The sequence below is a fragment of the Rhineura floridana genome, chromosome 10 (genome assembly GCF_030035675.1).
Source record: "Rhineura floridana isolate rRhiFlo1 chromosome 10, rRhiFlo1.hap2, whole genome shotgun sequence".
NCBI lineage: Eukaryota > Metazoa > Chordata > Lepidosauria > Squamata > Rhineuridae > Rhineura > Rhineura floridana.
The window spans coordinates 54571686-54598797 of NC_084489.1; the positions used below are offsets into that span (position 1 = coordinate 54571686).

The 27112-nt window shown below is 43.2% G+C and overlaps 2 protein-coding genes across 5 annotated transcripts in view; both read right to left on the minus strand.

The window, feature by feature from the left end:
* The window catches only part of ANKIB1 (ankyrin repeat and IBR domain containing 1), a 134365-nt gene that overhangs the window by 52304 nt on the left and 54949 nt on the right, over positions 1-27112 (minus strand). For all 4 annotated transcript variants that reach the window (XM_061587856.1, XM_061587854.1, XM_061587858.1 and 1 more), the window contains exons 5-8: positions 21343-21460; positions 16660-16868; positions 3397-3485; positions 2167-2311 (exon numbers count right to left, since the gene is read on the minus strand). In XM_061587856.1, the coding sequence (XP_061443840.1) occupies positions 2167-2311; positions 3397-3485; positions 16660-16868; positions 21343-21460 (561 nt within the window). The remainder of the gene's footprint in view (positions 1-2166; positions 2312-3396; positions 3486-16659; positions 16869-21342; positions 21461-27112) is intronic.
* Positions 24158-26676, minus strand: LOC133365007 (uncharacterized). The gene is made up of 2 exons (XM_061586179.1): positions 26363-26676; positions 24158-25603 (listed from the first exon to the last, which is right to left on the minus strand). The coding sequence occupies exons 1-2, from the start codon at positions 26459-26461 to the stop codon at positions 24653-24655; spliced, it is 1050 nt and encodes a 349-aa protein (XP_061442163.1). The 5' UTR covers positions 26462-26676; the 3' UTR covers positions 24158-24652.

Here is a 27112-nt window from a genome sequence, read left to right on the forward strand (position 1 = left end):
CCAAAGAAAGGGGATCCCAGGGAATGCAGTAATTACTGAGCTATTGCCTTAATATCCCATGCAAGTAAAGTAATGCTCAAGATTCTACAACAAAGGCTCTTACCATATATGGAGCGAGAAATGCCAGATGTCCAAGCTGGATTTAGAAAGGGAAGAGGCACCAGAGATCATATCGCAAACATACGTTGGATAATGGAACAGAGCAAGGAATTTCAGAAGAAAATCACCCTGTGCTTTATAGATTACAGCAAAGCCTTTGACTGTGTAGATCATGAAAAACTATGGAATGCTTTAAAAGAAATGGGGGTGCCACAGCATCTGATTGTCCTGATGCGCAACCTATAATCTGGACAAGAGGCTACTGTAAGGACAGAATACGAAGAAACCGATTGGTTCCCCATCAGAAAGGGTGTGAGACAGGGGTGTATTTTATCACCCTATTTATTTAATCTGTACGCAGAACATATCATACGGAAAGCAGGATTGGACAAAGATGAAGGAGGTGTGAAAATTGGAGGGAGAAACATCAATAATTTAAGATATGCAGACGATACCATACTCTTAAGCAGAAACCAGTAATGATTTGAAATGAATGCTGGTGAAAGTTAAAGAGGAAAGCACGAAAGCAGGACTACAGCTGAACGTCAAAAAGACTAAAGTAATGATAACAGAAGATTTATGCAACTTTAAAGTTGACAATGAGGACATTGAACTTGTCAAGGATTATCAATACCTTGGCACAATCATTAACCAAAATGGAGACAACAGTCAAGAAATCAGAAGAAGGCTAGGACTGGGGAGGGCAGCTGTGAGAACTAGAAAAGGTCCTCAAATGCAAAGATGTATCTCTGAACACTAAAGTCAGGATCATTCAGACCATGGTATTCCCAATCTCTATGTATGGATGTGAAAGTTGGACAGTGAAAAAAGCAGATAAGAGAAAAATCAACTCATTTGAAATGTGGTGCTGGAGGAGAGCTTTGCGCATGCCATAGACTGTGAAAAAGACAAATAATTGGGTGTTAGAACAAATTAAACCAGAACTATCACTAGAAGCTAAAATGATGAAGCTGAGGTTATCATACTTTGGACACATAATGAGAAGACATGATTCATTAGAAAAGATAATAATGCTTGGAAAAACAGCAGGGAGTAGAAAAAGAGGAAGGCCAAACAAGAGATGGATTGATTCCATAAAGGAAGCCACAGACCTGAACTTACAAGATCTGAACAGGGTAGTTCATGACAGATGCTCTTGGAAGTCACTGATTTATAGGGTCGCCATAAGTCGTGGTCGACTTAGAGGCACATAACAACAACAACAATCAAATGTATATAGCACTGTATGTAAAATAAAATAATGAAAACCAATCCCTGCTAAAAAGGTATACTATCTAGATAAAATAAAGACAACAAAGGAAGGGAGGGGAAACAAATAGAGGATAAAACAAGGACTGCAAATACACATACTCTAGTTATGCAAATTCTAAAAATATATAAAAAATAAAAAGACATAAGCTGTCACTTTGTAAAAAAGGAAGGTTTTTAGGTAAGACTTAAAAAACAGTCCGCAAGTGTTCCAGAAGACAATTCCAGGATTACGGAGCAGCAAGGGAAAACAGACCGAGTTGAGAGCAAAGAACCCTGGGATGGGTAAGAAGCACAGAGTTTGAGAAGTGGAGATCTCAAGCAGGACTATAATGAGAACTGAGAGACAAGGAGGAGCCAGATCACGTAAAGCTTTATAAGTGAAGACAAGAAGATTGTACTGAATCCTGAAATAAAAGGTGTGTTGGCTTAGGAAAAAGGCTTGCTCTTCTTCTTTTAACTGGATCAGGATAAAAATGTGACCCACAGCATGAACAACAACACTTCTGGGCATGATTTAAAATTTTATATATACGGCACTATAAAATTCAGATGGTGGCTGAGGGAAAGTACGACTTGTCTCCCAGCACACTGCTACTGTCACTTTGGGCATCAATTGTCAGGAAAAAAATGTTATATTTACTAATTTTTTTAAAAATTGTATGTTTTCTTTAAACAGTCATTCATAATATTTCTTAAAACAGTTATCTGTATGTCTTTCTAAGAGGGTTTTTACTGAAGTTAGGATAATCAGCTCAGACAAATACTTTAACCATATGCTGATAATCTGACAGCTACCTTAATGTCAAATTGTAGGTAACGTTTATCCATCTCCTTGGAAACCACACTTTCTATGATCTCCACTGGAACAAGCTGGAAGCAATCAAATGCTGGGCAAAAAATATTGTGGGCTTCACCCTCTTGAATCTTCATATTCAAAAACCTGTTAAAATGTGTATCAGGTTTGAACAGGAAATATTAATTCTACTGAAATTAGAAAGTAAAAATTAACATATTAATGCATTAACCTTACAAGTAAGCAGATCAGAGAGATTATATTACCTTACAAGCTACGTATTAGGGAAGGCTCCGAGTGAGCATCCCCACAAAGCATTCTATAAACTTGCACAGAACAGAGAAACCTCTGAACATGTGTGCATACAGCAGAGTATCAACGTTTATGGATGATCTAAAATCTACAGAAAGGGTAAATTTTCAGCAGCCTTTAATGGTCTGTTTGGGATGCACAATATGAGTCAAAAAGTATAATGCCATCCTTAAGCATTGGAGCATTTGAGAAAGCTGGCAGAATAACTGTGTGTTTGCAGTTTTTGTCTTGACAAAAACCTAGACTAGAAACTGTAATTTGGTAGTTATAGCTGATTCTCTGACCCTACTAAGATGCGTGGGGTTTCTGCCCAAAAAATCATGGCTTCCCCTTTTGGCAGTAACTCTCCTTATGTGTATGATGGAACTGCACTAGCATATTAATAATACAAGATGATAACGCCTGCTAGCCACCTAACTTGAGTAGCATTATTTTTAGATTTTCTTCTCAGGGTTCTTGTTTCACCTCAGTCAGCCTTTATAAGGTGCAGTCATCTCCTGAGCATCCTCTCTTCAAACAGAACGGTTCCACCAAGGGCTGCAAAATGTCCCAGAAATTGCTGCTTTTGAGACACATTGTCATAGCAGATACTACAACTTCCATATTCCCTGCTTCATGCCCGGTAACTATATTATTCCATAAACTCCAAATCTACTTTAATCTCATATCAGCTTGAAGAGAGGAACACAGAATTTTCATTTTGAAGTTTTTATGTTTCCATTTTGGGATTTCCCCAATTTGTGATGACAATCAGCATTTAAAATGGAAATAATATTCTCTTTGGAATAGAATCCTAGGGACAAGGGTCTCTCCATGAACAAACCAACATTAAGAAAACTATATTATTAGTTTCCTAGGTAGGTTAATTTTTCACAAGTAGAAACAATTTTTGATATAAAAATGCCTAAATATATACTCACGCTTCCCAACATGCTCTACAAAACTCATGTCCACAAGGCATATCCACTGGGTCTTCGAATACAGAAATATTACACATACAAATTTCACACTGTAGATAAAGAAAATAATTAAAAAAAAATTTTTTTTACATGTGATATAACAGGGATGGTTAACCTGCAGCCTGTATCCGCCCTCCAACTCTCCAATTTTTTGTTTTCATTTAAATAGGTTTTATAAAAAAAATTTTTTTTTTAAAATCACTCAATCACTTGAGTGGGCCCCCTGCTGCAATGCCATGATGCCAAATGTTTTCTGTGGTCCCCAATGTCCCCCCCCCCCAATTTTTCAATTTTTTTACAACCAATTTTTTTAAAAAGAATTACTGGCTGCTCTTACAGGTCCTCCACTGTGATACTATAATGCCAAAAGGTTTTTGGGTGCCTTCCCAAGACTACCCATGTGTCAATTTTTAATTTTTTCCTAAATCTAATAATGAATAATAAAAATGATTTAAAATAGCATATAATATCTGATGGGAAAGCTTGGTCCAACATCATCACACTTTTTGTACTGATGGGTCAAAGAGGTTCTCATTATTTCTGATTTAGCTCCCAAATTACAAGAGATGTGTACTAATCATATTAGTTAAGAGAAAAGAAGTTGATTTGGTGATATTCAGCAAACAGAGAAGCAATGACAGTGCGGCAGACTTACTAGCCTGCTCTGCTATGTTCCTAAAGAAGAGAAACAGAACTAGTACAAAGCATATTAGTGCTCCTGTTTGGGTTTCCAGACAGTAATTCCCTCCAAGGGGAGCATTCTGCACTCCCCACTCCCCCCCCCCAATTTTTCCTTTTCCAATTGGCACTCTGTGACATTCTGTGACAACTAAGCACCCTCAGGCCTCAGTGAACTTCTTTGCCCTTTGTTCTTCTGCAAATCTCAGGATTTCTGCAAGCGTGCTGATACTTCATGGTTTCTCAATGCCCTGTTTTGGCTATAATCTAGTTGACACTTGCCATCTGAATCTATTAGAGGAAGTGATAGTGTTTTGAAAAATGGTAGATATAGCAGAACTTTCCACTGGCCAGTCACTTCACTTCATCAGAGATAAAGCTGGTTGAAATCATATAAATAAGGCATATTAATCCAAAGCCACTGAAGGTGGGTTCTTTTTGTTGGAGAATTTTCTCAGAAGTAAACTGTCAAGAAGGCCTGGTTTGAAAGGTTAAAAACTAAAATGGCTCTGAGGCAAGGAATTGTGGGGAGAAACATCTTGCCTGAAATGGGCCATGAGATTGCCGTTCTCACAGCTGAAGCTAGTTGTTGTTGTTATGTGCCTTCAAGTCGATTATGACTTATGGTGACCCTATGAATCAGTGACCTCTAACAGCATCTGTCATGAACTACCCTGTTCAGATCTTGTAAGTTCAGGTCTGTGGCTTTCTTTATGGAATCAATCCATCTCTTGTTTGGCCTTCCTCTTTTTCTACTCCCTGCTGTTTCTCCCAGCATTATTGTCTTTTCTAGTGAATCATTTCTTCTCATGATGCTTCCAAAGTATGATAACCTGTTTCATCATTTTAGCTTCTAGTGACAGTTCTGGTTTAATTTGTTCTAACACCCAATTATTGGTCTTTTTCGCAGTCCATGGTATGCGCAAAGCTGTCCTCCAGTACCACATTTCAAATGAGTTGATTTTTCTCTTATCCGCTTTTTTCACTGTCCAACTTTCACATCCATACATAGAGACTGGGAATACCATGGTCTGAATGATCCTGAATTTGGTGTTCAGTGATACATCATTGCATTTGAGGACCTTTTCTAGCTAGTTAATTAAGCAGAAAGCTAGAACACCTGGTTATCAGTTGAGACTGGTACTTCAAGGCCTGGAAAGTTTGATGTGTGCATGACTGTTAGGCACGAAATCTCCAGAAAGTTTCATCATCAGACAGCCCCGACTGGCTAATTAATTCCTGGCTGTTGCTGGGTATTTCCCCATAAAAATAGGATTCAGACCTTAGCCTTTGTTCCTGAATGTTCTTGATGTTACCTGATATTGAGGTCCCGTGGTCCATCTGCTATGCAGGCTATATATCTCTGGGAAGATGTGGAACCATGAAATGATTTTGCTGTTTACCTCTAATGTAAGTATAGACTAGGCTAGACAGTTTTGTTATTTTTATCTGTGACTGTAACTCTCTATATTTTACCTGGCCCTCAGGGGTGTGGGTTTTAAGGAATTAGTTTGCTGGTATACTTGTGCACTTGTATTCTATTTAATAAAGCTACTTCTTATTTACCAGTGTGTGTTCACTGCAGGGGAGATTTGGTTCTGAGTCTAGAATCAATTAGCCACAGACTACCGTATATCTGGATATTTTGCCTAAGGCTCCAAGACAAGGAGTGCATTCTCCTGAAATTCTTGGCAGGTCTTTTTCTGGCACTTTGGGTTTCCCCTTGGCCTAGAGCAGGTTACCAGGATTAAGGGGTGGTGGCAGTCTACCTACCTTGCAGGGTTGTTGTTGATTTTACTCAGCCCTGGTAAAGGAGGCACGAGTTGTGCCTGGCCGGGATCAATTGCCCTGGGTTTGGGAATTGAGTCCTGGTGAGAACTGGCAGCAGTTCATGACATAAACCTTCAAAATGGTTTTTCACCCTAGGACATTGTCACTTGAACAGCAGGAAACCATGGCCCCAAATTTAACACACTTTTATTTACTTTTGTAATTCTGCGCACAAGAAGTCCCTGGGACAAAACAAAACCCAAGACCACCAAATGTATTTTACATGTGGGGCGCTTTCTTGTCATAGCTAATATATGCGTCAGGATAAAAGTTCTCCAACAAAAACTGATACAGTGATTTAAGTGTAAGTCCCCAGAGTTTTATTTTTGAAAACCAAAGAGAGCTTGGGGAAAAAACTTTCCCAAGAAATAAATTGATTCCTGCCACTGGGTTCCCTTTTGTCCCAGACAATGTTCATGTATTGGAATGGCTTTTTTGTTTATTTACAAAATTACAGAACAAACATCACAGGGTCAGTCAACAACGTAAGTTACTGTCTTATGTTTATGTGATAACAGCATCACAAAAGAAATCACGAACGTCTTATTCATGGATAATGTTAATGTAGATCATCATTCATTTTTCCGAATTTGAGCAAGGTGTACAGGGGCCAATTTCATAAAATCACTTATGTCAGTATTAGCAATAAAACTAGTCAATACTGCAAAAAAGTCACCCTTGTTTTCTTATCATGTTCACCTGGTGGGTGAGTTTCTCTGTTCTGCCGATATCCCACAATTGATCATACCATGGGTCAGGGATGGCGAATTTCAGGCCCAGGGGCTGAATGCGGCCCTTAAGGCTGCTCTATAGGCCTGTAGGACTGTCCCCAGGCCACACCTCCCCACACCCCTTCTCCACACCTGATATCCCTCACCAACCCTATGCACCCTCCTCACGTGTTTTTGCCTGCCTAGAATGTATTCTTGGACAATGATAATGCTTCTTGCTTGCCTGAATAGAGACTAGAGAGAAATGTGTGAATATATTAACGCTTCCTGCTCCACCACTTTAGCTTCTGGCCCGGCCATCACTAGCATGTGGCCCCCAAAGCTGGCCTAGAAGGGAAGGTAGTCCTTGGGCTGAAAAAAGTTTCCCAGCCCTGCCATAGATGTATGGTTTGACCTGTGGCTTTCTCAAACAAACCGATCCAGAGAAGCAAACTTAATTGCTCTTCTTCTGACACCAAACAAATAGCTTCCCCCCCCCAGAGATCTTACCCCAAGATATACTAGAATCTAGCATTAGAAAAATGTCCCCCAAAACATTTGTGTTACATTTTTCAGGGCTCTGAGTACTACTAATGTACCCTATCCAATTTGAATGTATATCAATATTAAATATGCAGATGATGGTGTCTGATTTGTAGAGGTGAGAAATGGCAGCTCTATACATGAACCATTCTTTTACAATTCAGTTCCTGTGAGCAATGCTAAAAGCATCTTTGCATTTATTTTATTTATTAAAACATTTTTTCGAAAAATGTTTTGTGCCATTTTTAAAAAAAGCAAATAGCAATAGCTGAGGGAGCTGATAATTATTGGAAACATTGCAGGTGTGGTAATTTAAGTTCTTCCTTCTCTGCTGCTGTACTGAGGTAAATCCTTTGACAAAGGTGGGGACCCCTCCTTGGCATCAATGGATTATTTCCCCCCAAGGCATACAGTTTCCAGGAGGGGTTTTTCCTCAGGTCCACAGAAGGAAAGAAAAGGACTACACTATCACTCCACTCTTTTATTTGTAAGCCGCCCTGAGTTCCAGTTTTGGAAAAAGGGCGGGGTAAAAATAAAGAGTAATAATAATAATAATTGCTGTATTCCCAGGGATTATCAGCTTTCACTAGCTGTGTGCCTTTTTAAAAACCTGCACATAAAATGTAAGGAGTTTGCCTGTCCATTCAACACGAAGAGTGACATTTGCCAGAAACTTCTGCTAACTTTTCTCCCATTTCAGTAAGTGTGGTGCAGAACTTTTGTGATACGTTAATAGTAGTAAAACAGAATGTGTACGCTATAAAAGGAAACAGAGAATAAACCACCATAAAATCCTTGTGATGCTTCATTTAAATAATTAGGTTAAAATAAGACAAATAATTGTTTAACTATGACAAAAAGTGAATATTGAAACAGAGGCTACTCAATTAAAAAAGAAATTCCTTGTTCATTGAGCACAAATGTTACTGTATAATTTACAGCTGCAGATTATTAAAAAAGGCTGTTTTTCAAAAGTGCTTTTCCAATCATAATAAAAAACCTGTCATATATTGAAGTTGTGCTGGCTTTATAGACTGGTGCAAATAAACCCACATGGCGAGTTTGTTATAATCTATCAGAATATTAGTGGGTTGACCTTTAAAATGTAGATAAAGAAAATGTTGTTTCCTAAATTGGAGGAAATGACAAAAAGCAAGACAGAGAGAATTTAAGTATGATGAAGAATGAGATATAATAGAAGTGAAAACTAAGAAATTTCTACACTACACACTTGATATAATTTTATGCAATCTGAGCTACAGAACACATAACAATTTTAGTAACTTGCATTTCTCACATAAATTGCCAGCTCTCAACCATTTTATACTGGTTTCACCAGAGGTGGAACAAAATCCTTTACACAGTCCTTCACATAGATGTAGACAGCACAGAGAGACAGCTAACCTAATGTTATTCTTAAATCATTAAAGGAAAATCTCCTATGTGGCATTTCTCCCTTTCCCTCTCTTGAAAGTATGGGCTGGGATCCAAGGAACAATAGTACTGGTTCTGCATGCCTAATGGAGATTTGAGGAGTTTACATTTCTCAAAAAACAGCCCAACAAACCACATGTGAAACTAATGGAATTTTGAAAAGCAGTTACTGATATGTCATGGGGGTTCAAAAAAAAGATGTCATGCTTAATTTCTTGGGAGTGCTTAACAGCTCTTTGGATCCCAGCCATACTGTTATTGATGGCGATAACTGAGATCATTTTTAACTGTTATAACCAAATACCTTGTGAAATACACTATTTATAACAAAAGGAGGTCTTCATAGGATAGCTTTGTGCATATATTTAGTCAAGTATTGACAAGCTTTTTTTTGGTACATTATCATTATCTGATGGAAGTCCGTACTTATGGAAAGGAGAAGGCTCTGCCTCCAGCATTAAGAATGCAAGCCATAAAATCACTTGAAAAGGGAATGCCTCCCAGGCTAGTGTAAAGCTAATCTTAAAAACTAGTAAGATAGTGTGCTGTCACCAGAGGAAAACATGGGACACAATGTCAAAAACAAAACAAAAAATACATACCCCTCCAAAACAAGCAGTACAAATGGTGAAGCTGGTGATTGACAGTAACCTTATTCTGCACAAAATAGAACAGACCGTTAGTCTCACCTGAAAGGTGGTTTTCCTGGGTATCATATCATCAGATAGGTACTAGCACTGCCTAGTGTCCAAAGGCAGGAATGCACAGGAGTCAAGACTTCAGCTGCTCCTTCTGGTCTTCACCCCAGTCCATTACGGATGAACTGTACACCGGATCCATACTCAGCTCAAAGGAAGAAGTAGTTATAACAAGGAGCAAAACAGCTAAAATAAGATCTTGATTCCTAACTAAGAGTTAACAGCCTGCAAAGGAAAAGAATAGCCTTAGCAGCAGTTTGAGGAAAAAAGAGTAATTCAAATTGAAAAGGAACAAGGTAGACAGCCCCCCTCCCAAAAGGAAGGGTCTCAATGGCATGATACCCAGGAAAACCTTCTTGCAGGTGAGACCAATGGTCCGTTTCCCCCCAACAGCATCATCAGATGGGACATACCAAAGCAGTCCCAGTAGGGAAGTCCCAGGCTGCCTAAGAGGAAGGCAGTACCTTTTGTAGGGCAAGCTTACTAAAGAAAGCATCCACCAAAGCCTAACGGTTTACCTGATAGTGTCTGATAAAAGAATTTGGTGTAGACTAAATGGCGGCCCTACAGATATCAGCAATAAGAACATTGGTGGCCACCGACCTAGTTGAATGGGCCATAAAGTTTTGGGGCACCGGAATTTGAAGAGATTAACAGGAGAGGGTGATGCAGGCCTGTAGTCAACACAACAGAGTCAAACTGGAGACCTTTCCCAAGCTCCTCAGGTGAAAAGACACAAAAAGGGTTTCCGTCAGACGAATGTCCCTGGTCCTGTCTAGGTAGACCTTAAGAACTCGACAGGCATCTTAAAAGTACCAGGCTTTCTTGACAGAGTGGACTGGATAAAGGCAGAAGAAGGTAATATGATGTCCTGACTATAATAGAAGATAGGAAACCCCTTGGGATGAAACACAGGATCAGTACATATCGCCACAGAGTCCTTGTGGAGAACACAGAGGTAACAAGCAGTGGACAAGGCCCCCAGATCAGAAACTCTGCGGGCTGAGGCGATTGCCACAAGAAACAGGACCTTGAATGAAAGCAGGCATGACTGAAGGGGCTCAAAGGGAGGGCACTGCAGGGCCTGCTGCACTTTCTGAAGACTAAGGGGGAAATCGATGAGCTACCAGTGGGGTAAGAAGAGACTCCCCTTTCAGGAACTGCTCGAACATGGGATGTGTCCTGAGGGAAGGCTGGTTTGGTCGCACTGACAAGATGGAGGAAATGGCTGGACCTGCCTGCCTGCGCAGTATGTTTGGCTTCAATCTCATTGAAAGACCTGCATGGAAGAAGTAAGTGGCTGACTATAGCGCCAGACAGACAGACCCATTTTTTGAAGCACCATTTGGTGAAGGCCAACCATGTGGCTTGATAGGTGCGAATGGTGGAGGGCTATCCGGAAGCTAAAATGGTTGTGATGACATCTTTGGAGAGCCCTGAGCACCTTAAGTGGCACTGCTCAACACCCAAGCTGTCAGACTCAACCACTCGGGATCCGGATGGGAGACTGGGTCCTGAGGCAAAAGGTCCAGCCACAAGGGCAGGTGCCACGGATCCTGAACTGAGAGAGTTAGCAGGTCTGAGAATGATGGCCAGCGCCATCAACAAGGAGCAAAAAGGATCACCTTGGTGTGTTCCTGACAAAGCTTCCAGATGGTCCTTCCCAGTAGAGGGATGGGATGGAAGGCATAAAAGAGCCCTTTTGGCCATGGTGTTGAGAAGGTGTCAACTGCCTTGGTGCCTGGTTGAAGGTACCTTGCGAAGTACCATGGGAGTTGCACATTCTGATTGGAGGTGAAGAGATCTATTTTGAGGGGTCCGAACTGGTGAAGCAATTGGCAAAACACCTTGGGATGCAATTTTCACTCCCAAGGGAGCACCTGCTGTCTGCTGAGCCAGTCTGCTGCGATGTTCAATTCTCTGCTGAGGTAATCCACCCTTATGAGAGTACAGGTGACGCTTAGCCCAACTGAAGATGAGGGTCGACTCCACTTGGAGGGCCCTTGAGCAAGTACCCCCCTGACGGTTCAAATGTGCCTTCACATTGATGATGTCAGTCCAGACTAGAATGTCAGTCAGGTGGGGAAAATGGAGGAATGCTAGTCACACCTCTCGCAAATCCAGTAAATTTATACTTAGCATTCGCTCTGTCACTGTCCAGATCCCTCAAAGAAAGAAGGAATTGCAGTGAGGCCCCCACCCTAGAAGATTGGCTTCTGTCATGATCAGAGTCCTCTTGGGTTCTTGGAAGAAGGTGCCCTTCTGCAAATTCTAGGTCACCATCTACCAGCGGAATGACTCTCACAGGAATAGAGAGAGCTACAGTCTTCTGTTCCTTGAGTTGGCAATGTCCAGTTGAAAGGGCAACAGGGCTCACTGGAGAGGCCAGATATGATGGTAAGCCCAAGGGACAATGTGAATGGAGATTAACAGACCCAGAGTTTTGGCAAGGAACATCACATCTACCACTCTCCAAGATCTCAGATGGTGAGCTGTCTGGATGGTGGCCATTATTTTCTATGGAGACAGAAAGACCATTGCACAAGTAGTGTCCAATATGGTCCCCAGGTGTTGAAGACGTTGGGTCCAAATTGCTCTTTTCCAGATTAACAAGGAAGCTGTGGTCCTTCAGGGCTGCCAGGGTGAGATTGGAAGCCTGTGATCTGGAATGCACCCTTATCAGAACATCTTCCAGGTAAGGGTTGATGTGTATTCTCTGGAGCTGGAGATGTGCCACTAGGGTTACCATCAGCTTCGTAAACACTCTGGGAGCTGAAGAGAGACTGAACGGTAAAGCCTGGTACTGGAAATGGCACTGGCTGTATGCAAACTTCAGGAACTGTCAATGGGCAGGCAAGATCAGTACATGAAGACAGGCCTCCTTTTGATCAATAGAAATGAGGAAGTCCCGTTCCTGGAGAGCCTCCACAATGGACTCCATCTTGAAACACCTGTGTCTGAGAAAGGTATTGAGGAATTTGAGGTCTAAAATTGCTCTCTACAAATGATCTTTTTTGGAGGCATGAGAAACAAAATGGAATAGACACCTGAGTAAAAATCTTCACTGGCTCTATCTCCTCTATGGAAAGTAGGTGGCATATGGCTTACAACATCACTGCCCACCTCTCCAGCAATTTGGGCAGGGGTGAGGGGAGGAACCTGCAAGGAGGAAATTCCTGGAATTCTATGGAGTAGCTGTGAATCAGTCTCTCACCCAGGCATCCATGGTTATATACCTCCAAGAGCTGGCAAAGTGAAGGAGCCTGCCCTCAACTGGGATGGTGTCATTACTCCCACTCCTGTTGACATCCCCCCATCCAGCAGGAGTGGGAGTATGCCTCAGGCATCCGGAGAACTGGTATTGGTATTGCGGGGATGCACTGTTTATTCCAGTAGCCTCTGGAGGAACTAAAGTCACAGCCCCTACCTCCGGGCTGTGGTGCCCAGTAGGGCTGCTAGTAGAGGTATGAAGATGACCTACGGCCAGCTCGATGATCTTCTCTTCTAGTTGTGGCCAAGACAGGTTTGCTCTTATCCTTGGGATCGACCAGAACAGCCTTGAGGGCTTTGTCCCTAAAGAGCATAGAGCCTGTGTAGGGAACTACGGAGATGGTGATATGAGCTGTGTTGTCAGCATCCCAGTGGCACAGCAAGAGGGTTCTGCGAGCCACTACTCTCGTGGACATAGCTGTCAGCAAATCTGTAGCATCAAGTGTTGCATCTGCCACGAATGATGCAGCCTTGTGTAACTTGACCAACTTGTGGAGCCAAGCAGTGTCAGGGTGAGGATCATCCAGCAGCTCATCCAACCACATCACTGAGGCCTTGGTGATCAGGAAAGCAGTGCAAGAGGCCTAGATAGCATAAGTGAATGTATTGTGGGTCTCCATAAGGGCAAAGTCCTGTCTCCATTCAGATGGATCCTTAAATTGAGAGTCCTCTTCTTTTGAGAGGAGAGATTTAGAAACTAGGCTTGAGATGGGCTCATCCACTGCTGTTGAGCCCAGGGGTGTTGAGCCCAGCCTCTCTCCTGAGGATCAAGGAGGGGGAAGGCATGAATTGCAGGCGCCTCAGCCGTCAGCGGGCATGGACGATCCAGCTGTTGTTGAGTCTAGACCAGACCTTGAAAAAGAGAGCGAGCTAGCCGCCCCGCCAGTTCCCACGGATGGCCCTGCCCCTCAATGGGACAGTGCTCAGCCATCGAGCACCCCCACAGAGCCGTTAGGGGAGGATTCCGAAAGAGCAGTAACTCCTCCTGTGCCAAGCAGTATCCGAGAGACGCCCGACGCTTCCCAGCCCTCTGCTTCCCCACCTGCAGATGAGGACCCTGTTCTGTCAGATGAGCCCGTGGAGGCTTGCCCCCCTTCACCGCGCTCACGACGTAGGGAGAAGCGGACAGGGCAGAGGGCGTGTGTGCGAAGGAGTGAGAGGTTTCGCTCCAAGACCTCTCCTATTTAAGACTGCCACGTTGTGAATGGGGCATTGAGTCAACTTTCATCATACGTTGCAGAGCATGTCTAGAGGGTAGTTAGGGACTCGTAGTGAGTTAGCATAGGGTCTTTTCTATGAGGCGCTCAGCCTTTGATGTATCCATTACATTAATAAAGCAAGAGTTCCTTGCACCCTCATCTCCGACTCGTGTTTCCCGCTCTGAACCGGACAACTGCTGGGACTTCAGGAATTCCATGAAGCCCGAATCCAATGAATAAAATTTGTTGGTGCAGGCTGTCACACAATGTAACCACAGTAGATGGCCCCATTCCTCCCATGCCATCCTGTTGAGGGGGTCAGGTACCAGGAAGGAAAGGACTGAAAACTTAGGGGTCTTTAACACCCTAGCACCTTTCACAGTGGCAGGAGCGGCTTGGGTTCAGATCTTTTCAGACCCAAGATGGCTAGAAACTTGAGGAATAGAGTGTGATAATCCAAAGACTGGGAGAGGCGATGTGAGAGATCCTCCTCCTGACTCATCATTCCCCTTGGCCTCATCACCTGCAGGGGTGATGAAAAGGTCCAGCGGATTGGCCTCAGACTCTAGAGTACATTAACCCCTTCTCCAAGCAACATCATAGGGAATAGGGGATGATATCCATTGTTCCTCAATTGGGGTTGGGGTGCAAGTCTGGAGAGCAGGAGCAAGGGAGGCCTCTACGTTCAGCTGAGATTGACCCAAGCACAACATCTCTGAGTTGGGATAAGAAGGCCTGATTCAAAAGGAGACCCTGCAGAGGACATAAGGAAACTGATGGTCAAGGGTTGTCCATGAGTCAAAGGACAGCTGAGACTCAGTGGATGACCCAGCCTGGTCAGGCACAGGTGGGAGCAGAATTGAAAGCTGTGTGGAGGCACATGCAGAAGTCTGGGTATTGGAAGCTCCTTGGCATAGGGGTAGTGCAGAAGCCTTCCCAGAAGGCTGGTCTGGGAACCCTTCAAATTCCTCATCACAGAAGTTAACCAGTGAATGAAAGAGGGCCTCCAGTCTGTTGCCCATGAAGCTGCTCTCCCCCCACTACCTCAAGGAGTCACCCCAAAGAGTAGAGACACTGACATAGCGGGCTCTTCTGGAAGACTTCTGCTTGGCAGAGAGAAACAATACATTTGAGGCTTTGTGCTTACATGGTTTGGATTCTGATACGGGCTGTGAGGTTGATGGCTGGAGATGGTTGCTCCTGCATATCAACGTGCAGTGCCTCTGTGATAATGTCTATAGTCATGGCAGAGGATGGCCCGGCCATGGTAACGTGCACACGGTAGAGGGGAGTGGTACCAGGTGTTAGTTGAGTAGGATCCAGACAATATAATCAATGCACGCACAGGTAGAGGAGTGTGGTGGATTAGCAGAGGCCAGGGATAACCGCACACAGGAGAGGGGAGCAGTTTGACCTAGAATGCGGCCAAGAACAACTTGACCTCTTTTTTTTTTTTTTAACAATAACTTTTTCCTTGTCCAATCTGGGAATAGAAGAAGAAAAGGGAAGGCCAAGGCTAGTAGGAAAGGCTGTCTAAGAATAGAAGAGCAGTAAAACAGAGAAGGAAAAAGGAAGGAAAACAGACCAAAAAAATGGCAGATGGAAGAGGAAAAAAGTGTGGGAAGGCTCAAATGACGGGTGGAGCATGGAGACAAGAAGGGATGTCCAGAGCTGCGGGCGCAGTGGCTGGAAGGAATGACCTGAAGCTGCTAGCTGCATGCTCAAAGGGCAAGGAGGAAGGAGCCGGCAAAACCAGGATGGAGCCTGAGGCAGGATCAAGCTGTGAACTCCGTAGGTTGGATGGTGGTGAGGAAGGGAGCCCCTGTGGAGGGCGAGCAGCCTCTAAAAATTCCAGTGGCAGCCAGAAAGGGAGAGCTGCACTATGCGCTCAAGGGAGTAGGAGAAGAAGCCACAATTGGAGGCTCTGCAAGTGGGCATGAGGAGCCTCCGACCAGCAGGCGCTGGTGGGGCAGAGGCCTGGGACAAGGGGGGACTAAGGAGAACTGCCAAGGGGCCCCCAGGAGGGAGGCTGCAATAGTGAGCCTCAGGGGAGGGAGGACAGCATTGTTAGAAACCAAAGAAAGGAAGGGCTTTAAAAAAAAAAGGTAAAAGGACAAAAAAGAAGAACAAGTGCAGAAGTTGAAAAGGCAACAAGGAACAGAACTAGACAAGCTGAAGAGAGCTAAGCCTGAGAGATCCGACCTCAGACAAAGGCAGGAATGGACGAGTGGAGACCGGAAGGAGCAGCTGAACTTGACTCCTGTGCATTTCTGCCTTTGGACACTAGGCGGCGCTAACATCCATCTGATGGCATGCTACCTGGGGAAAATGGAATCTTCCACCACTCAGTAAAGCATCATCTTGCTTCACTGTGTGGATAGAATGCCCTCCAAACTATCTGAAAACATGAATCAGTGGTAAAATCCTTCTTCTCTTGTAGCCAAGAGTGGCAAAATACCGGGTGGTATTCAACACTAGTTCTACTCTGAGTAATTGAAGTTAATGGACATGACTAACTCATTAATTTCAGTGGGTCTACTCTAAGTAGGAATTAGATGAATACAACCCACTAAATTTAACAAAATGGGTGATGTTATATATTAAGCAAAGTCAGATTCTGTTTCTTTGATATGGAATACTATGTATATGCTGAAAAAGTCATATTGCAAAAATCAAGACATTTTTGCAGCCCAGAAACATAACATGAGGGCAACTTCTTAACTTTCAACCAATTTCTTTATAACTGTTATTTACAAGAAAATATTTGTTCAGAGGCAAGAAGTTATCACTAGAATTAAACACTTTTATTGATGTGTGCATAGATAACACAAATATATATACCACCCTTCTTATAGATCATACCATAGTTGTCTCAATGTCCCCTGGAGACAAGCTGATTTCATCTGGGGAGGTGATAGAAGACCTAGTAGTCCGAGGAGTTCTTGGTGAAGGAAGTGTGTCCCAGGCATTATATCCACTTGGAGGTGGAGTTGGCATCTGAACACCAGAACGTTGGCAGCAATTCTCAGGATTAGACATCCAAGCTTCAAGTAACTTCTCCCTGTCCCAGTCTTAAATAAAACCAGGAAGTATTAAAAAGTGTCATGTAAATGGTTTGCTGCTCGTGTGTCTGGACAGTTTAGCCCTTTGTTCTTTTAGCTCCATTTATAGTTATGCTAGTTTTCTGTAACTTTTCCATATAATACCTTTTCCCTAGAACTTGTTTTTGTCTTAGTAAACGTTTTATCTTGGTTAATTAAACCCTTGTGGAGTCCCTTTATTTATTTATTTATTTGTTTGTTTGTTTCATTTTTAAACCGCCCATAGCGAATAGCTCTCTGGGCGGTGTACCACCCACATTTGAATCCAAATCACTTTGAGGTGTTTTTTTGCCGGGGGGGGGGGGAGGAGACACAAGGAAAGTTTCTAGGCTGACTTGTAGAAAAAAATTCCTTTACATGATGGCAACAAGCTGCCTGTTTTGGATGGATTTGCACTTCCTCTGAAGGAACAAGCACGCAGTCTGGGGGTACTCCTTGATCCATCCCTGTCACTAGAGGACCAAGTGACATCTGTGGCCAGGAGTGCTTACCAGCTCCAGCTGCTACACCAACTGTGACCATTCCTGGACAGTGAAGCCTGACCACAGTGGTCCATGCACTGGAAACCTCAAGACTTGATTACTGTAACAAGCTTTATGTGAGGCTGTCCTTGTATATGGTCCAGAAGCTTCAACTAATGCAGAATGCACAAGACTGCACACAAGAGCAGATGACTGGCAACATGTCACTCTGCTGCTGAGAGAGTTATACTGGTTGCTGATTTATTACTAGGCCAGGTTCAAGATACTTGAACTAATTCACGAAGCCCTAAACAACTTGAATCCAAAGTACCTTAAGAAACATCTGATCCCTTATGCTCTACCTCAGTCACTAAGATCTTCTGAAGGGTTACCCTTGGTGGTTCCCCACACCCCTGAGGTTCTGTGTGCCTTCATCAAGAACTGGGCCTTTAGCGTGGCAGGCCCTGCTCTGTGAAATTCCCCACCAATAGAAGTTTGGCAGGAACCTCTCCCTTCTTTCAGAAATCTTGTGAAAACTATATTGTTCATACAGGCCTTTGCAATTGGATTTTTTCCTTTTTATAAAATGTGTATTTATTGATGTTTTTACTGATTTTATTTTTATATGTTGTAATCTGCCTTGATATATTCTTATGAAAGTGTGGATTATAAATAAGTAAATAAAAATAAACCAAATAAGTAAGTCCTCAAAAAAGAAAAGGGTTGCCTGACCAGAGGGGTATACTCTGTGTTAGCCAGGAATTCCCTTCCCTCAGACAGAACAGGACTAAGGATGGCTGAGATGCTGTCACACAGGGAATGGCAAAATAAGGCTGTCAAACAAGCCTGCCAAATAATGAATATGCTAAAATTGTTGGGGAATTTCAGTAGAATTCCACAGGGTTCTTTAAAAAGTGTGGAGGTGGGATGGGGTGAGGAAGAGACATAATCTTTAAGAAACCTGACAGATGGAACATAGAAAGCTGCCTTATACCAAGTCAGAGCATTGGTCCATTGATCTAGTTTAGTACAGTGTCAGACAGAGGTCTCCAGGGTTTCAGGTGGGAGTCTTTCCTAGCACTTGGAGATGCCAAGAACTGAGCTTTTTGTATGCAAGTATAGATTATATCACTCAGCTATGGCCCTTTACCAATACAGCAGCATTTTTTTTCCTGTGGTAAGCTGTTTGTGTGACAAGGATGCCATATGGTGAAATGGATTTGTGTACAGCAGGTGCTACAAGCTAAACTGGATTTATGGGAGCCTGCATGTTGTTTGGCTCTGTGTATACGGCCTCTGACAAATAACTCTGCATAAACAGAACTGTCAAATGGCTACCATAGCCAGGAGATACTTAACAATGTTTCTCTCACCTGTACTACAGAGTAGTCTCCACACAAAGGAAAAGTGCCTTAATCATGACTATACACATTTTTCTATTGTACTAACTGAATACATACAGTACCTATTTTCTTAGTTCTGAAACTAACATGAATGCACAGATATGTAGTTTCCCAGGGCTTCTGGGTCCATAGTAAGGATTTATGAGTCCTCAGAAGCTATAGTTCCAGCAACATGGCAGAGCATGCTTCTGGGTGCTCTTAAGGATCTGGATTCTCTGGAAAACTACAATATCCCATTATTCTGTCACCCACAGTTCTGCTGCAGGACGTAAAAGGCAGCTACTACAACAGTCCTCCTCATAATTGCTGTGAGGTTCAGAGGAAAAGTGGGTTGAACTAATTATGAGTTGAGTCTGACTTTTGGGCTTAACTTGCAAAGTTCCAGACTGCAGAAGTTCATACTCAAAATTTCCTAATTCTGAATCTCAGGTATATCCCTAACCACAACCCTCTTGTCCATTTAGAAGGACTAAAGCTTGTCTGTTTTCCTTTGATAAATGTACAAAGAGCATAATCCTCAGACTAAATCAGAATAATTTCACTACAGGAGATGACAACAGGAAGCACTGTTAAACCTTCTACCAGCACAAGATTCTATGTGGCCAATATATCATTTTCTAGTTATAATTCCTTCACTGATATTTGTTGATAGAGAGACATTGCTAAATTTTCTAAGGAGTATGCAATGTCCCTTTAAAAATAAAGGGCAAAACTACTGGGAGGAAGGATGGGATATAAATCAAATAAATAAACCTTCTTGCTCATTGGACTCTGTTTTCTTTTGCAGTGTATAGAAAAAGTGATGAAATTTCAGCTAAACTGCATCTCATTCACCAATAAAAAATACAGATGCAAAGATTAGACCACCTAGTTTCAGTTTTGCTTGGTTAAATAACTTTTTTTTAGTGAACAGAAATAGATAAGAAACATCTACTTCTTCATGACTTACAAAATGTGTGCATGCCACCCCCTTGACAGTGGTTAAATGCATTAAGTTAAGCTGAGTAAGCATATCAGTCACAGAATAAGAGGTGAGGTCCTCTTGTGGATCAGTAACTGGTTAAGAAACAGGAAGCGGAGAGTAGGAATATTTGGACAGTTTTCCCAATGGAGGGATGTAGAAAGTGGAGTCCCCCAAGAATCAGTATTGGGACCTGTGCTTTTTAATTTGTTCATAAATGATTTAGAACTAGGGGTAAGCAGTGAGGTAGTCAAATTTGCTCATGATACTAAATTGTTCAGGGCGGTTAAAAAAAGGGACTGAACAGCGCCAAAAAGATGTCTCCACACATTCATACACCTGAATGCCAGTTGCTGGGAATCACAAGCGGGGAGACAGATGTTGTGCGTAGGTCCTGCTTTTGAGTTTCTCACAGACATTTGGTTGGCTACTGTGAGAACAGGATGTTGAAGAAGATGGGCCATTGGCCTGATCCAGCAGGCTTTTCTTATGTTCTTAAGTTACAACTCATTACTAAGAAATAGGCTTCTGCAATTCAGACAAGTTCCTGCACTAGTCTCAATTACTGTTCCCTAGGTGTGAGCATAAATTTCAGGTTTATAGTTTTTCATGGTAACATCCATAGGCTTTTTTTGTCACAATGCCTGATCAGTTTGCCACCCAGAATCTGCAGAACAGGTGAAACAAAGGAGATTAATCAAACCTTTGAATCTGCTTAAGACTCTTTAGCTTAATATAGCATTTTAAAATTTAAATTATTAAGTAAAGTGATTGTAAAAGTCCAAAGATTATCTAGTTCAAGAGGATATCAAATGTGTTGAGTAGCCAGCAGATTTCATTGGTCACTCATAATTTTCCACCAAGCAGAACAAACAAGAACATTTGCTGCTTTTAATGGGACCTGGCCAGTGGTTGGATCCCAGGGCCACTAATCAGACCAAAAACATCCACCATCATTCAGTACCAGTATACTTCTCTTCTTGCTTGCTAAAATCCCTTCAACAGCATTTCCTGCAGATCCCAATTGACTAACATTTCTATGCGCCACTGCTTGCCCTTCTTCTAGGAGGAAGAGTGGGATATAAGTTTAATAAGTGAATAATTATTTCCTCACAACATAATGCCCACCACCTAAATCTCCTTTGTCACTGAACAAATGCCACAGCCACCCCATTCCATAATTTCCAATAGATGCTGGCAAACTGCAAATCCTCTTCCTTCCATGAAATAGTTTAATTACACTACTCAGTATAACTAACTATAGTTTAGTTATACAAATCCTAACTTCACAGAAAAAAATGATTTTCTGGCTAATTTTCAGTGCTCCACCTCTAACAGAATATTCTTATCCTTTCATGCTGTTCATCAGAATAGTAAATACAAACTCACCAGGGACCAGCTTTATACAAAATAATTCCATTCTTTGCAAAACAAGAACTGGCTTAAATAATTGTAAATGCAAGATGAAATCTTACCTTGTATCATTTTGCATTTATAGTACACTATCTTTTTTATTAGGAAAGCACATATTGATATATTTATAACATACAGGAAGTGTTAATATTTTTGTCAAGAATTGTTATTACAATTGGCTGAATACTATACAGTTCCCCGATTACCATGTGCTCGAAGCAAAGCTTCTGCAGTAAACAGTGGGGCCTGAAGCATGTCAGCAGATTCTACTATCAGCATATCTTTGAGCCTTCGCAGGTCCTGAGGTCTTAGTCCTTCATATGGCTGTGAAAGGAAATAGAAAAGACAGATTAAAAATGTAACAGTAGGAAGAAATCTTTAATTTAGAAATTGATGCCATTTCTTTTGACAGCAGCGGGTCCCTGGTTGTACTTGCAATATTTTAGTTTATGTACTGGCTTATTATACTCTCAAGGGCAATTCAAATTGGTGTTTTGACAAAATCCTAAATCACTTTAGCCCTATATACACTGATTAGCAAACACCTTCCTTACATCTTGTCTCAACAGTCAACCAAGAATTGCTTCACAGGATTAGATCGGAACAGGGGGATATTTTTGCCATTGATCTTAACAATTCAGGTGAAAGGGAAAGATGTATTGCATTAGCATCTGCATGAAGTTAACCAGGGTTTACTGACCAGCTATAACCCTGAATTAGATTAGAAACACAACAGAGCCCTGTAAACCCAAGCAGGTGTGTGAACTTTTGTAGATTGCTTAGGATTTTTTTTTACAATCAAGCAATATATAAATTTTGTTAAATAAGTAAATGACAAAAGACATTTTTCCTATGCAATAATATTAAGTCAATTACCTATACTCTATTTGAGAGTTCTTCCTATTCTACAGCTCTGAAATTCTCACATCTACTTTATTTAATACACCTCACATTGGGCATATGCATTTTTAAAATTATTTACACTTTGAATGACATACAGTAGGGCCCCACTCATACAGCGGGTTAGGTTCCAGACCCCCGCTGTAAAGCAAAAACAGCTATAAAGCGGAACCCACTGAATAGAATGGCACGCGATGCCCGAAAACCGCCGTAAAAGTGGAACAAGTGCCGTATGAGTGGGGTTTTAGTCTAATTGCATCTAATTGAGACCGCTGTATTAGTGAATCGCTGTAAAGCAGGGCCTACTGTACAGAAAAAATCTATTTCCCACACACAGTTCTATTGATACTGATATTACTGGCCATTTCAGCTTAACTAATTTGTTTCTTAATGCCAATATCCTTAAACAATCTATGAACATTGGTGGAGGACAATTAAAACAGGTATATATAATTTGTGTGTGTTACCCTTTTATAAACTAAGAACACCATCTGTCTAACTTAGCTACTCAGTGTCAATGGGAGAGAGAGACAAACACATGCATAACTGCTAATGAAATCAGTGGGATTTTACAGTGCTTCTCTTTGGTTAAATCACACCTTAAATTTGCAAACCATACCAAAAAAAAGCATAGGGACTATTCTTAAGTCATCCCCTCTGGATTTTCCTTGGGACAGAATGGAACTGAGTTTTGGGTTCCTGTGCTCTTTTCCCATCATCACATGATGAAGTAAATAACTGAACAGCAGGTCCTACAGTTTTTAGGATGTGGGATCTCCTCCAACTCTGGGAAATCAAACATTCTCTGAACTAGAGATAGTGCAGAATGGACCATTGGTCTCACCTGAAGGGTGATTTTCATAGGAGAATGCCATCATGCTGGATTATAGCTCGTCCTATCGTCCAAAGGCAAGAATGTTTCTGAAGTCAAGACTAGGGCGTCAGGCCCCTCCCACTCTCCAGTTCATTCGCAGCGAGTCCAAAGAGATATATCTAAACATGCAGGAAAAAAGGCCAACGGGCCTAGCAGCAAGAACATAACATAATAAAAGTAACACTCATAATATCTGACTCTAACCTAGCAAAAACAGTAATAGAAGTCTTGACTTCACTAGAGAATTAAAATTTAATGTAATATAATATAATATAATGACGAACTGTAATATATAAACCATCCCAAAAATTATGTAGTTATCCTCCAACTGGGAGGGTCATGATGGCATTCTCCTATGAAAATCACCCTTCAGGTGAGACCAATGGTCCATTTTCCATAGGAGGAATGCCATCATGCTGGATGTACCAAAGCAGCCCATAACCGGGAGGGACCACCCACATACTAGTTGTCATTAAGAACCTGTTGCAAAACTCGTCTGCCAAATGAGGCATCGGCAGAGGCATAACGATCTATTTTATAATGCCTTATGAACGAGTGTGGAGTAGACCAAACAGCAGCTCTACAAATATCGGCAACAGGAGCGTTAGAAGCAACAGCAGCCGAAGTGGCTGCTGATCTAGTGGAATGAGCTGTTATACTAGGCGGAACTGGAATCTTAAGGGACTCATAGGCTAAGGTAATACATGCACGCAACCAGCGGGATAAGGTGGAATTAGCTACTTTATGCCCCATAGACCTTGGATGAAAGGATACAAACAAAGACTCAGTCTGTCGTATATCCTGGGTCCTGGACAGGTAGGTCTTGAGAGCCCTCCGAACATCCAACGAATGCCAAGCCTTCTCGAGCGGATGAGTAGGATTCGGACAAAATGAAGGTAGAACAATGTCCTGGTTGCAATGGAAAACTGAATTGACCTTGGGACGGAATGAAGGATCAGTTTTCAGCACAACAGAATCCTTGTGAAAGACACAGAGGTGGCGAGCAGAAGACAATGCGCCCAGTTCCGAGACTCTTCTCGCCGATGTAATCGCAATCAGGAACAGGACCTTGAAAGACAACAGACGTAAAGGCACAGTCCTGAGTGGCTCAAACGGAGGACGTTGTAAGGCCTGTAGAACCTTTGACAAACTCCATGATGGAAAACGGTGAGCTACAGCTGGCGAGCGTAGAGCAGTGCCTCTAAGGAAGTGTTTGATAAACGGATGTGAGGCAATAGGGGCGTCAGTGGAAGATACTGAAAGAATGGATGACAGGGTGGACGCATGTCGACGTAATGTGTTGGGTCTAAGTCCCAACATGAGGCCCCTATGAAGATATTGCAGCACTTGTTGTACTGTAGCCTTGGAAGGATCGATGTGTTGAGACTGACACCACCTGGAGAACGCTACCCAAGTATGCTGATATATACGAGTGGTGGATGGTCTTCTCGAGGCCAAAATAATGTCAATAACAGCGTCTGACAGGCCGGCCGATCTCAAATGTCCCCGTTCAAATGCCACGCTGTTAGGTTGAGCCACTTGGGGTCCTGATGCCATACCGGGCCTTGTGATAAGAGATCTGGCCTGACTGGGAGTGGCCAGGGATCCGTCACCGACAGTGCCAGGAGATCCCAGAACCACGGTCGACGGGGCCAATATGGTGCTATCAGAACCAGCTGTGCCCTCTCGCGACGTACCTTCCGCAAGGTTTTGGCTAATAGTGGTATTGGAGGGAAGGCGTATTATAGTCCCTCCGGCCACGGCAATGACAGAGCATCCACCGCTTCCGCTGTCGTGTCCAGGTATCGAGCGAAGTACCTGGGTAGCTGGCAATTGCGACTGGAAGCAAAGAGGTCGACTGAGAAGGGGCCGAATCGACGCTGGAGAAGATGGAATACAGTCGGATGAAGTTTCCATTCTCCTGGAAAGACTTGTTGTCTGCTGAGCCAGTCTGCTGTGAAATTCCAAATTCCTCTGAGATGTTCTGCTTTGAGGGATTGCAGATGTTGTTCTGCCCAGTCGAATATGATGGAAGCTAGGCTCTGTAGAGGTCTGGACCTGGTGCCTCCCTGTCTGTTTAAATGAGATTTGGCACACGTGTTGTCCGTTCGAATGACGGCATGGTCCAAGTGGAAGAGAGACTGAAAATGAAGCAGAGCTAAGTGGACAGCCTTTAGTTCCAGCCAGTTGATGTTTTGAGTTTGTTCTGCTGTGTTCCAAACTCCCTGAACGAACTGGGAGTTGCAGTGGGCTCCCCAACCCAGGAGACTGGCATCGGTGGTAATGACAGTCCGGTGGGGTTCTCTGAACGGAGTGCCTTGGGTGAGATGTTGTACCCTTGTCCACCAGCGGAAAGACAAGCGCAGTGTGGGACTCAGGGGGATTGCTCGATGGTTTGAGTTGGCAATGTCGTGTTGGAATGGCAACAGGGCCCACTGTAGCTGGCGCGTATGTGCCCGAGCCCATGGCACAATATGGATGGTGGATACCAACATTCCGAGAGCCCTGGCTAGAAGCATGACATCTGCAGAAGATTTGTGCATCAGAGACCTTGCGATGTCTGTGATAGCGGTGATGCGATCTGCGGACAGGAATACAGTCTCTTGCAGTGTGTCTAACATTGCCCCTAGATGCTGCAGGCGTTGGGTTGGTTGTAGATGGCTTTTGTCGAAGTTGACTAGCCAGCCGTGGGCCTGTAAGATATGGAGCGTGAGTGTTAGATGACGATGAGTAAGCTCCCTAGACCTTGCGCGTATTAGGAGATCGTCCAGATAGGGGTAGATATGGACCCCTTGAAGCCTGAGGTAAGCCACTAGGGTAAGTAGCACCTTGGTAAATACTCTCGGGGCAGACGAGAGTCCGAACGGCATTGCTCGATATTGGAAGTGCTGGGAGCCAAAGGCAAAACGAAGGAATTTCCTGTGGGCTGTGCAAATAGGGACATGGAGATACGCTTCCTTTAGGTCGATAGAGACAAGGAAGTCACCTTCTTGCAGGCTGTCTGTAATGGAGTGGAGGGATTCCATTTTGAACCTGCGATACTTTACGAAACGGTTAATGAACTTGAGGTTCAAAACCGCCCTCCATGAGAGATCGCGTTTGGGCACAGCAAATAGGAGGGAGTACAGCCCTTCCGACCTCTCTGCATTGGGGACTGGCTCTATCGCCTCTATGTCCAAAAGGTGCTGTATCGCAGTCTGCATGATGCAGCGCCTGTCTAGTGCCCTGGGACAAGGGGAAGGATGAAAATTGTTTGGAGGTATTGCCCAAAACTCAATTGCATATCCATAACAAAAGAGGTCTCTGATCCATGGGACCTGAGTCAGAGGTAGCCAAAGTTCGGCAAATAGAATCAATCTGCCCCCAACTGGTATTGCCTTAGTATTGTCTGCGTTGGCGAGACCCTCCCCTGTATGAGGACGTTGAGTAGCCTCTGCGGCCCTGGTACTGACCTCTGGGTTTGTCTCACTGTGTACACTTTGAACCCCGCTGTGTTGAGGGATAGCGGGAGGTTGTGAAGATGATTGACTCTGAGTAAAAAAGGACAGCATGCCCTGAAGTTGTGTAATGAACTCGTGGGAAAGCTGTAGTCCTGGAGATGTAGATGGTTGCTCTTGGATAGGCGGAACTGTAGACGGCCCCACAGGTAGTGAAGAAGAGCAAGCTCTGGGTTGGCTGGACGTTGGCTGTACAGGAAATCCAGGAAAGTCCTCCTCATCAGAGGAAGCCGCAGGAGAATGAAAGAGAGTAGTTAACTGTGCATGATTTGAGTCCTCTGGCACTGGAACAGAGACATAACAGGGCCGCTTGATTGTGCTGTGGCTAAGATGTTTGGTTTTGGCAACCGCTTTAGAGTGCTTATGTTTGACCGCCTTAGGAGGTTAAGGCTTGGTCATCTGGTTTGTCACAGGCTGTTGTATCGGCTTGGTTGCCTGGGTTGTCTCTGGCTGTTCTGCCATCATATAGATAATAAGGGTAGCTGTACACGGCACACGACTGGGGCAGAATGCACAGACCCGGGCAGGCACAGTACACGGCACACGACTGGGGCAGAATGCACTGGCAGATGGCAAAGTACACTGCCACGATGGGGCAGAATGTACGCAGTCTTAGAACATGCACAGTACACGGCACACGACTGGGGCAGAATGCACTGGCTGATGGTAGGTACACTGTCACGATGGGGCAGAATGTACACTTGG